General features: G+C 40.0%; 1 protein-coding gene across 1 annotated transcript in view; it reads right to left on the bottom strand.

The window, feature by feature from the left end:
• Positions 1-12,905, bottom strand: part of HSD17B12 (hydroxysteroid 17-beta dehydrogenase 12) — a 94,838-nt gene that overhangs the window by 35,080 nt on the left and 46,853 nt on the right. The window contains exon 4 of the mRNA XM_009277581.1: positions 3,882-3,992. Coding sequence (XP_009275856.1) covers positions 3,882-3,992 — 111 coding nt within the window. The remainder of the gene's footprint in view (positions 1-3,881; positions 3,993-12,905) is intronic.

Raw genomic sequence — 12,905 nt, 5'->3', positions numbered from 1 at the left:
GGGCGAGCTCCCCGCCCCGAGCAGCCCGTGTTTTCGACGGAGATTATCCGCCTTTAGAAAGGGTTTCTGGTTTGCTTTCGCTGCCTCGTCAGGGACTGGTTACAGGGAGGTTCATCGCAGCAAGCTGTTCTCCCGCTCACCCCCAAATCTGCAAAATCTTTCCCCGTTGGCAGCATTTAAAATTAACCGAGAGGATGCATTAATTACTTAAACCCAATTTTTTTCAACACTTCAGACTGGCGAGGTTTTATTCTCAGACATGAAACCAATATCCATTCTCGAATCCCAACACAAGTAGGGGAAAACTTCCAATGCCGTTAGGAAACAATGCTGCTCTGCAGCCTTGGTTGCCTCAAACTTGATAAAGCATATTGATATGGAGACAGAAAAAAGCAAGCAAATGGGATCTCCGTTTCCTAAGTATCTGTTGTTCATCTTACGCAAGTGAATCGTGTGACATTTGGTTGCTGTGGCAACATTTTACATTTATATAGTGTCTTACACCCCAGAGAATCCCAGAGTGCTATGTACGCTCAACGGCACTGTACACCTCCAGGGCAGGAGTCTACACCACGGTAAGAAACACCGTCAAAAGGTACTGATGCCTTTTTTTAAAAAAAAAAATAAAATAAAAAAAAGTGGCCCCTACATCTGTGCCAAAAGCTATCATTTTAACATCCAACCTGAAAGATATTTAAGAATCAATAGGGATGCAGGACGTGCGGGAAACACGTAGGAGAGATTCTGGCAAAGTACACAAACTTCATTCAGAGATTCCCTCGAATGATAGCTCCTGTAGTCCACATCTTTGTGTATTTATGGAAACCCTTAGTTCATTAGTCATGTTGTGTGTTTCAAATTTTTAACTTTTAGATAACCTTTAAAAATACAGGAATTGAGGAGAACAGGGAGTGGGCAAATTCCCAGCAGACATTTGCTATATTTAGAAAGAGAGAAAAGTTTTAAAAAGGAAGAAGGTCCAATCTTGCTATTGCAAGAGAGCACCAGATTTTTTCCTTCTTTTCATCCTAAAATAAACTATTTTTCAGTTCATCTCTCTGGAAAGGATTTTGGCTATGAACTGTGGCAGGGTTTTGGGACTAACCTTGGTTATTCTCTCCAAATTTAGCATATTTATATGATTCATGCTACAGAGACAGTCGCACAAAATTCACACCCCTTACTGCAGACTGGGTCCCTGATATGTACCCTTCCACCTTCAGCAATCATGTTCTACCAGATCATACTTTGCTGCAGTTTGGAACAGAACATTACAAAAATTAGTTTTCAGTTTGTACAGGCCTATTTTACCTAGAGAAAGCTGGATAACAACAGGGTAAGACACTGTCCAGCTCAAACTCCTTTCGAGAATCACAGCGATCTAAGAACAGCAAAAGAAAGATTTCCCACCTCTGCTTGTTTAACATATTGCTGTAGCTAGCACATGTTCGAAGTCACTGACAGACGCTGTTTTGAACACACAGCAAAACATTATGCAAACTCTTTTAGCCTTCGTACGTGGGTGAGAAGAAGCTTCCAAATAAGAAGTTTACAAGGATTTCAATCTGTAAGTACTTTAGTTAGACTCTGTGCAACTATATAATCAAAAGCTCGATCTTGAGCAGTACACGTGGAGACTTCCGTGACTCTTAAGTGTAAGGCTAAAAAAATAATCAGCATCGATCACTGGCAACCAGGCTGTGCTACCAACGCTTCTCATACCTACCGCTCCAGATGAGACCTGAAAGAAGAAAATATACTGGAACCTGAGAATTCATCCCTTATGGCTGTTCTCATTTAAACCCATGTTTTCCCTCACACAAACATGAAAAACGCAGATCAGCAAAAGCTATATTCCAGATTGCAACAAATGCTACAGAATTTAAAGTATAAGGCACTAAAGCATGAAATTAATTGCCGTAAAAAAATTAAGATACAGTCTTTCTGCAGTAGCCATCATCTGTGTTGAAAAATTACACTGGCAAGTGGTTTCTTGCCATACAGCTACAACTGAGGAAAAGAAAAAAAACTACGTATCATGTAATCTGATGAGCCCAAGCATGAGATCTACTAAAACTGCTAGTGATTAGTTAGAAGAGAGATTTCTGTAAACCTGCACTGACAATGGCTGCAAGAAAAAAAAGCAGAGGAACTCAGCTAGAGAATACACAACTCTAGAGCATTCAGTTCCCATTTTTACCATGTTTTTAGTCAAGGTGCTCACACAAATAAAAGCAAGAAGCAGGCTCTGTTTGAGGAACGTGCTTGTTTTCCTGTAATAAGCTTACACAAAATTTGAGACACATTCACCACTTTAGTGCTCACTTTGAGCAAGACTATGAAGAGTCAGATTTTCATTATTTCGTGCATCACCATAACCTTATCACAGCCTAAGAAATAATAAAGCCCTTCCAGCGTGGACACGTACCTCACACAGTAAAAGGTTTGCTGGAGTTCTGAGACATTTAAGTGATACACTATTCTGCAGCAATTGCTACGTGACAGGCAGCTTGCAAGCCTTACATTCCCTGAGTTGATTTTGACGGGACAGATTAGAACAGATGTTAATTTTAATCTTCAAAATTTCTTTGGAACTTATTTCCTTCAGAAACAAGAAACAAGGCACCCACAGCTTTGTCACAACTACCCTTTACAAAAAACCACATTGTTGGCAGGTGTAGTTACTCAATGGATTTGAATTTTTATAGCAATTAAATTCTGGATCTCATGAGTTGCGTGTACTCAAATCTGTCAGAAGTATTGGGAACATTCTGGGCTTTATCCTTTAATGCTATTTTTTAATTGAGTTTTTATAGACACTGTTTTCTTGGGCATTATTTGCAGACATCGTACAACAAGATTCATCCATTAGCAAAGTTCATACACTATATCATCATGCGTGTAACATTTATTTTGAAACATGCTTTTTTAATAAAAAAAACACAGTTCTAGCTCAAATTATTGCACTTCAGGTTAGTAAAATGAATTTTGTAGTGAGAAGTACTTTATCAGATGACATATACCAGTGGATGACTGAGCTATGCAACTTTACAAAATTTCATGCCTTACGTTTAACCATCACAGGTTCTCATCCCCATATTGAGTAACCACAGAAATACAGGATATGCACAGGTATATGTGCTTCTAAGGAAAGAACCAGAAAACTGATAAGAAACTGCCTTTACACCACTGTTCTCAAAAGATTCAGGTAAACTGCTGTTACGTTTAAACTCTTCTTAATTTGTGATAAACACCTTCTTGAAATCACCTTAGTTCTACATTCGACAAAGTAACTGGATGGATCACTTTGTTTTTTCAAGGACTACCACACCACCTACCTCCTGCAATTTCACAAACCATACTCAAGCATATTGTGTTGCTACCAGCAAAAGAACCGCAGTTTACCAACATGACCAGAACATGCTTAAAACTTTTGAAGCAGGAGCCAGTTACTTGATGCTATATTGTAATGATTAAATTTCAACAGCTCTATAATTAAAAGTTAATGGTTCTCCCACAGGGCTCTACTGCTAAGCTGAATCTAAGTATCTGGAGCTCGCTTAGGTTCTAAGACAGCATTAGGTCAAGTCACTGTGCACACAGCCATAAGCTAAAGAACCTTTAGCAATCACAGAATAACACATCAAAAACATTCAATAAGCATCACAATTCCTGGAACCTAAGCACACGTGCAAGCACCATCTCGTGTACTCGATCAACAGGAAGCTAAAAAACATACCCAGCATGCAGCAACATAGCTTTAGTCAGGCAAACATTAGCTTTTGTGAATTGTTTTCAATAAACTTCAATATGGGAAAAAGTTAGGAGGCACGTCGAGACGAAACACCACTATGAAAGATTTAGAAAGATCAGATACAAACCTAACACACCAATCTCCAGGCCTTCCAATCCTGCTTTGATTCTACTGTAAATATCTTCTCTCTCTCCAAAGTCTGCCACAATGACTTTTGTTTCCACTTCGTACTTCTCCTCTAGAAAAAAAAGTTTTTAAAAGTTTAAGTTTGAAATAGTTGAATTACCATTCAGATATTAAGAATATATCAGTTATTATGGTTTTACAAAACATTATGTTAAGTAGCTAATATTACACATTACCATTTTCACCTCTGCAATAGGAATCCTTGAATTTTAACATAACCTGCACAAGAAGTTTGCAACATTAAGCTACTTCTGGTGAGAACAAATTCTCAAATGATTCAGCATTTTGTTTGCAAGGGACAACAAAGATGGCAAGAAAACAAATTATACGGGTTTGCACAGAATCAAAAAAACAAAAGCTGAAATCTGAAAATGCATGTACACAACAGTGTTCAAGTACAACTTAAGAACACTTTTTTCCAACTTAAGCCAAATGGTAAATGAGTTGCTTCAGACCAAGCAAAACAATTCTTTATTGCCCTCCATTTCCATTCTCACTGCTGGTGCCATACAACTTCTCGAATATTTAGTATTTTGAACATAAATCAAAAAGGGAACATGTGGGTGAACAAGAAGAGCAGAACTTCAAGTTTAATCATTCCAAAACCATTCTGATATGCTGTCATCTCCTTCCTTAACAGAACAGGAAAAATACACGTAGCCAACTACATTTTGAAATAGAAGAAAGCAAGTATTAAAAATACTTCATATAAAAAGCAATTCTGCTTCCATCAAGCTTAATCAATTACACTGAATTAAAATCAGTACAGTGTCCTCTCAGACTTCAAAAGAGCAGAACAGTAGCTTAACACCGCAGCATCTCTGTTTTGCTGCACCTGACTCCCACCCTAGTGCTCCTTAAGGAACCTGTATACAGCTTGAGAAGGATTTTGCAGCACTTTTCCCCCAGAACCATTCATAAAAGCAGTGCCATGTTAAAGGAAAAGAATCATTCACAAAAAAGATTAGAAGCAGCCAGATTCCCATGATGCTCCTTCCCATTCAAGGGAAAGCCACGACTCCCATGATCCTGCCGTCCATTCATGCAGAATCATGAATCTACTGAACCCGCTGGTTTGCTGGCTGCCTCCCCTCCCCCCCGCAATAGCCCTAATAGCAGATGAAATTATTTCTCCTCCTTTTCCCTCTCCCCACCCTCAACCTCTTCATCTCTCCTGAACAGCTGCATTGTTTAAAAATCCCCTGAGAGATGTTGCTATGTCAAACGACGACGTAAGTAGCATTAAGCCCCTACTGCAGCAGCAGTCTTGTGCTCACATCAGAACAAAATCAAGTTCAACGTTGGGGGGGGTAGAAATGGTCTATTTTTGAACACAGCTGTTCTAATATTTAGCATACACATTCGAGTTCTTACAGGACACTGCATTAAAGGCAGCGTTAGAGGCACATCTAATATGTGCGAGTGGACTGGGCGGGCAAAGCCCAAGTCGCACACTTCCACACATGTGCCATTTTTAACTGTTTTGTGGGTTCTGCAGCTGTCTTCACTGCCACTCAGATGCCTCATGAAATGCGAGCTGTTTAAAGGACCCAAACACCATCCTCACAAATTTGCTCAATTGGTACTGGCCCTTTTATACTCAACACTCTTCATTAGGATTGTTACTGATCTATCTTCAAAGCCTTTTGAAATCACTACAGGGATACTGAGAGGATGTGGTAAGAAAAAAAAAATCTGAAGACCTAATACTATAAATAGAAAGAAAAAAAAAGTCCTCACATCACTGTTCATATAAGACCCTCCCCTGAGCCTTTAGAAAATTAGCAAAGAACCACTACATTTAAGGTAGTCAAGCAATACACCTATAAAAAGATGCAGCACCCTTTGTGGATGGAGCATGGGTAGTACAGTGTATAAAAACATACGAAAAGTAGAAGACTGCCTACCGGTATGGCCAGAGGACACAGTCTTTGTGCGGTTGCTCACTGCAAACATGCGAGACTGTCTTGCCCCGGCAGATGCCACCTGCTGACCAAACCCTCCCTCCCCATTTCACACCAGAGTTCAGTTATCCTGTAACTTCTGCATATCCCATGCTCTGTCCAGAACCTGTGGTAGGTGGGATGATCCACTACATCAGAGAAAAAAGAACTAGTAGGTACACCTGAGAAACGGTTCCATGTCAAACAACGATGCAAATAGCATTAAGTCACTTTTACATAAGCCCATCCTAGTAGTCAGAGCACAAGGTGCAGAGAAGAACAGGTGTGCTCTGCTCTGTACGAGCAATGGAAAAGGGAATTTCCTTGATCTTAAGAAGGATTAAGATGTTCTCAAACAGATGAGCTAGAAGAAAGAGTAGTGCACATCCTTGTTTTATCTGCCAAAAAGACTGAGATGTAGCGTAATAGAGAAAGAAGCAAGCAGGCTATGTCCTAATCCAGGATATCTAGCAGTCACTGGGCTCTTGCTGTCCAAGAAGAGAAAACCTGAAACTCCTTAATGGAGCTTTCAGCCTGAAGACCGTGAGATACTCGGGAGCCACAGGGAGCAAAAGAAGAGTATCAGCCAGTTTTTGCAGTCAGCAGCTAGAGGATCTGAAAGAGCTGATATTATCTGCCAGCACGTCCAGCATTCCTGATGATATATTGAAAAGTGAATCTAATGTTTCATCTTTGGAACTGGTATTTCAAATGCTTCTTAGCGGGGAACTGAATATTACACCGCCACGTTATCAATAGTTGTGCAGCAATTGGTCATCACCTACCCATAAGGTCTCAAGGATGGGAAAGGAAGTTCAGCAGACCTCCTCAACTCTGACACACCAGTGTTTTAATCATCTCATTTACTAAAAATTTCAGGTGAGATCAGTACTGACCCTACAAATAAGTTTTAACCTAAACTTGCACATGTCCCGTTAATTTACAGGGCCTGTAAACCTTAGCCAAGACTTCTGGTAATTTAGCAAGAGACCAACTACGCACAACAGTATCCTGGTAATCTAATAAAAGCAGACATGATCTTCTGCAACCACACCATCATTTGAAAAATAAGTTGTTGACCACGAACAAAGCCTTGACAAAACATCTTCACAGCTGTGGGAAGGCTGAACGAACCAATAGTCATAATGGTGATAGAGCAGGATGGTAAAGGACAAAAAGACAAAGTGAACTTTTGTAGAAGATACTGGGATGGATTCTTTCGAAGATCCAGATAGCAACCCAAGAACACAGACTGCAGAGGCATAGGCATGTCCCAGACCAATACCTATAGAAAAACAGTGGTCATGCAAACAAAGGCAGTATAAAAAATGCACATTAGAAGGGGAACATAATGTAATTGGAAAAAGTGCCACTTTTTGTACAGGTGGTAAAGAACTGACCTCCTGAGGCATGTTCCCATTCTATGCATTCCTGCACAGTACAGGATGAGACGGTCTGGAAACAAATAGGCTATTTAACCACGTTCTTCACATACACATCATCAGAAATACACACACTTTTATGGATAATCCCTTGAAGAAAACACTACCTTTGGTATCCTCAGAAAAGGACTCCAAATAGTGTCCCAAACTTGGTTAAGGTGCCACTATTCAAAATAAGCATAAAGACATTTAAGCAGTCATTCCAGGTCTGCCCAGAGGTCCATCTATGCAAGTATTTGCAAGTATTCTGTAGCAGATAAAGAGGAAAATGGTATAAAGAAAGTACATAGTAATGTTTCCTCAATTTATTATCCCAAGCTCCAACAGTTTGTTGCTCAGAAACTTCCTGAGCTGGGTATGTCTACCCTGATGGCCTTCAACCAGTTTTTCCCTACAGCTGTTTGCCCAGTCACTACAAATCCCTACACATTTTCAGCACCCACACCACCTCACCGCTGCCACATTTTTTGCTTTTGAACCTGCCAAAAGCAGAACTGACCAAATTGCAAATTGGTGTGCCTGGATCCATTCTGATTGCTCCATCTGATACTAGGTTTTTGAACTGCCACCGCCTCTTCCTCAGAGTCATACCTCATAATGATTTTTTTTTTTCCCATTCCTGTCACTATGCATTGGTTGATAGCAACCAAATGTCAGTGCAGTAACACTGAAGAGGTAACTTACTTTCATTACTTCTCAATTTTGAGCCAGCAGACACTAGGGTGTTAGCATTTACTTGTTTTCATGTCAGTCTTTTCAATTTCCTATGCATGTCGGACTTCTCCTATGCATCTTCTAGATTTTTCAGAATTTGAACCTGCCCCTTTCAGCTTTTACAAATCTTACCTTATTGAATTTCACAAGCACAAGGAGGGTGGAAGGGAGACAGCAAAAACAAAAGCCACATCTATCCTACACGGTCCTTCTAAGGGGTCTCCACTATGATAAAACTTTTAAATACACTCATGCTTTGAAAAGAAATGATGCATATTATATGTCCAGATTTCAATAGTCTTCCTAAACTCTGGTTTTTAATTTTTATACATTGTCTAATGTTCGTGGAAGTTCTTGCAAACAAATATTAGAGACTCAGTTTGACATTTTAAAATCAGAAACCAAATTGTCAAGTTCAAGATGTTTATTAAAAGGATACTCGTGTATTCATACATGATTTAAGTCATCAATAGTTCACAGGAAAAGAATATTTACTCTTACACAGATGTGACTTTAGTGTTTACCTAGAAATGCAAGAACAAAGGCTGCTAAAGAGCAAATTAAGCCTAAGAGGCCCAGGGGAGACCCCCAGTTCTACCTTACATGGAAACAGTACCTCCAGGTGCCAAACGAAGTTAGTTTGTAGCCAGCAAGATCATAAGTGAAAAGATGCTGCAGCACTGGGGCAGGGGGGGAGCAGAATAATACTCAAGAAAGACAGACTGGTGGAGCTGGAAACCATGCACTTCAGCAAGCAGGCAGCCACGGAGCAGGCACAACTGAGGCAGCAGAGAACTGAAGACAGAAAGGTAGAGCAAGGACAGCTCAGTGGCAGAAAGCACACCAGCACCGTCCTGAGCAACAGCCAAAAAGACACAACACTTAACTGATTTCTCATCTATAAGATGGTTAGTAACAACCTCACTAGGTGAAGCAGAAGCTTAATTAACTCCAAAGGCCAGAAAGATGTCTGACTTACAGGAAATCTATCCAGTGTCTTGCTACGCAAGGAAAACACTAATCTAAACGATCAGGCAAACTAGGGCACACCTTTGCTACTAAAAAGATTCAGGTGCAAAATAGCACCACATTACCTAGAACACCAGAAAAAAGGATCACACTGGAATTTAAAAAAGTGGAACGTTAGAAACTACAGTGAGCTACAACCTAAATAAAGACTAATAAAGAATTGTAAAGTGGTTAGGAGGTAAGCATCTTCAAATTTATTTTTTTGGAAGCTTGCAAATAATTCAAAGCAGCAGCCCCCCTAAGCTGAAATCTGGGTTGACAGGCTAAGAAAATGCTAAGGAAGTGAAGTTTTCAGACACAGATAAACTGGGCTTGAAAGAAGGTTCCCCCAGAGGAGTAACCTTGTGTCCTCAGATGCGAAAGCAAACAGACACTAGCCTGGTGGTCAGGAGAAGCAGCTCAGTTTACCTGACAGAAGCAGTGTCAGTGTTAAAGGGGTCTGTGGTACAAAGTCCTGCTGGGAAACAGGAAAACTAGAAGATCACCATCCCTAACAAAATAACATTAGTACTTGCACCACCTGTTTCAAAGCAGTTGGCTACAGCAGCTTGAATTTGCACCGAGTATGTTGAAAGAAATCCAGTCAACTTTGCAACAGAGAGGTTCAGGACACGAGGCCCACGTTGTAAGCAGGTACTGGGAAGCAGTTATTTCAAGCTCAGGGAAAGTACATTAAAAACCTCTTGCTAGAACTGAAGCATCTCATCACTTTACATTCAAAGCCTCGTATAAATACTGCCATCACAATGACATGGTATAAAGCAACTGTTTGCAAAAACATAAAAGAAGTCTCACTTGGTCTTTAGCTTCAGGATGGCCAGACATGCAAGCAAAGCAGCAGAAAAATAGCTCTCCATTCTTCATCACACAGGAGGGGAAAAATTTGTTTAAGTAAGGAGATTCAACTACATCCACAAATAAAGATGTCATCTTTCCAGTATTGCTGCAGTGGCAAAACTCACCCTAATCCGGTACCCAGTCTCCAGAGAGTTTGTAACCTTTCAATAAAGGGTAAGAAGCTGAGAGATGAAAGCAAAACATGAAAACCTTCTGCTTTTTAGTACTATACCTATGCAGGGCAGAGATGAAGAAGAATTTAAGAGTATAGGGCGGCTGCAGATAGCTCTACAAAGTCTTTGGGCTTTTTTAAGGGAGAGCCATCCATTTTGGGAACGTATCCAATTTAGGACTTTCAGAGTTCACAGAAGTAGCACACCGAGTGTCATGTATGGCTGGAATCTGTTTTCCAGAAGGACCAAATACTTCCAGACTGGTGACAGCAGATTGTTACTACGCACTGATAATATTCACCATATAGAAGCATGTTAAAGTCAGCTGGGTATAACAAGAGCTAGCTTTTTCTGATCATTTTGTAGGGACTTAAGAATGCAAGCAATGAGCTTTCCCTTTCAGTAGAATAGGTACAAGCTGTTAATTACAGTTTTAAGTTACTCAATGAAGTCTAAGATATTGAGAAAGACATGTAAAATGAGATAAACCTCCCCCCCCCCAAATCAGTCACAGTGAAATACAGAATTACCAGAGGAGCATATGAAGCATATTAAGAAAAAGAGCAGAAAGCCTGGAGAACCTGCAATATTCTTCAGGAATCAGATCCCAGTAGCACAGGTAACAGAAGGAGAAAAGGCGATCTAGAGCAAAACCTATGGACTCTTTTGCCCCATGCATTTTATTTATGTTTTGATTACCAAGTCCATAGACAAACTGAATACCTAAAAGGCTAGCCTTTCTGAGGGGATGAGAGTTCCCATTTGTGTAGCTGTATCAGTCCTTGTCCCGAATGACAGATCACGCTTCTCATTTCTGCAAAAGAAGAAACAAGAGAGACTAGGGCCTGGAGAGCAGCACAGAAGATAAGGGAGGGTCAGTGCTGAACCCTCATCCAGAGGGATGCTGCACAGCAGAGACCCCATGCAAGAGAACACGAGTGTCCAGAAGGGGAGCAGATATGCAGCCACAGATACGGTAAGATTTTTATTATGATACCTAAGTTATAGACATTTCTATAAAACTCCAAAGCAGAGTACCTAAGGAATAACAGAAGTTGAAGTAAGTTGTAGCTAAAAGAAAGCTCTGTCTGCACCTGGTTTGCAAAAGAAGTCTCCAGGTAGGAATGCTTTACTGTATCAGTTTCTGCATAGCATGATGAGATGCCTGCCTACAATTTAACAGAACTTGCTATGTTTCAACACATTTTTAAAAGCACGTGTGTATGCACATTTGTTCAAGCACTAACGAATAGGTTCAGATTCCTTTCATTCAACTACACATGCAACACTGCCAGGGAATTCCTTACATACTGCACTAGTTGCACGTGTAATTTCATAGATACAGCTTCCTTAAAAACAGTGAATATTTTAAAAATCTAATCACATAGAAGTACAGAATGGGTAAAAAATGCCAGACCTTATTTAAAAAGTTACAATTCTGTTAAACAGCTTTAAGTTCGAATACACACACATACACACAAGTCAGTTCCTCACTTCTCTCAGCTTTCAAAGACGACACAGCAGAAGATGGATCTCTAAGCCAAAGTCCACAAACCCTTGAGCCACAGGGGACATTTAAGTTTTTAATGTGTATAAGCAGTACTGTTGCTACAAAACATAGAAAGAAAACATGCTTTATTAATACTTGCCTCCATATGCTCCTCTGACTCCCATTACGTCAAAATATATTACAGCTTCTAAGATACACTTACCAAGTCAGAAAAACATTATTAGCAACACACAGGATCAATCAATAAGCCCATTCACCCAAACATTATGCTCAACATTGTAAGCTTCCCTAAATCAAGCTTGTCCTAATTACAAAGCTAACTAAAAACACAAAATCAAGCAGCCTGTAAAAACAGCTGCAGAGGCTGACAGCCAGGGGGGCTGCACAGTCAAGTCATCGCAATGTTTCCAAACGTCGACGTTATTTCAGGCAGTAAGGCAAGCACAGCTTCAATGCTCACCACACACACACCCTCACTCCAGTACGCCGCAATGGGGCTAGGCATGAGACACCCCAACAGACATGTGCGACCGTCCTTGCGCAGGTCAGGAGTCCTGCCTTCCAAGAACAGCATCGTTTTGCCCTTGTGTGGTTTTCTTCATCGCTACCTCAAACTATCCACTATGGCTGAAGCTGCACAAAGAGTTTGTTAGGATGCAGTCCCAAGCTGTTTCAGAGATAAGTGCAACATCAGGTGCGGAGAGGTTAGTATTGTGTGACAGGCAGCATCTCAAACTCCCATTCCTTCTCTCCTCTTCCCCGATGCTATCTTCAACCCCCCACCAAGGCTTTTTTTGATACTCATTGGTGGTACTGGTTTTTACACAGCAGGAAGAAAGCTATTTTTACTTTACTAACTCATTTTATGAAGGGCATATGGACTATTTCCAATACTTCCTGTAACATTTAGTTTTCCTTAATGTCATTATTATTGCCTGACTGTGACAATGTGTACACATGATATGTATATACATGTAAAATGTTTCATCACTTTTTGAAAATAAAAGTCTAAATTCTCTAGCCCTATAATTATTAGAACGTTAATGATTTTTACTAACTCATTTTATGAAGGGCATATGGACTATTTCCAATACTTCCTGTAACATTTAGTTTTCCTTAATGTCATTATTATTGCCTGACTGTGACAATGTGTACACATGATATGTATATACATGTAAAATGTTTCATCACTTTTTGAAAATAAAAGTCTAAATTCTCTAGCCCTATAATTATTAGAACGTTAATGATTAAAAACTTTTTTTTTTTTTTCAGATTTAAGGCCAACAGAGGGAATTCCAGAATGACCAAGAATTATTT

Source organism: Aptenodytes forsteri, unplaced genomic scaffold, assembly GCF_000699145.1.
Source record: "Aptenodytes forsteri isolate BGI_AS27 unplaced genomic scaffold, ASM69914v1 Scaffold146, whole genome shotgun sequence".
Classification (NCBI taxonomy): domain Eukaryota; kingdom Metazoa; phylum Chordata; class Aves; order Sphenisciformes; family Spheniscidae; genus Aptenodytes; species Aptenodytes forsteri.
This window is presented reverse-complemented; position numbering and strand designations above follow the sequence as displayed.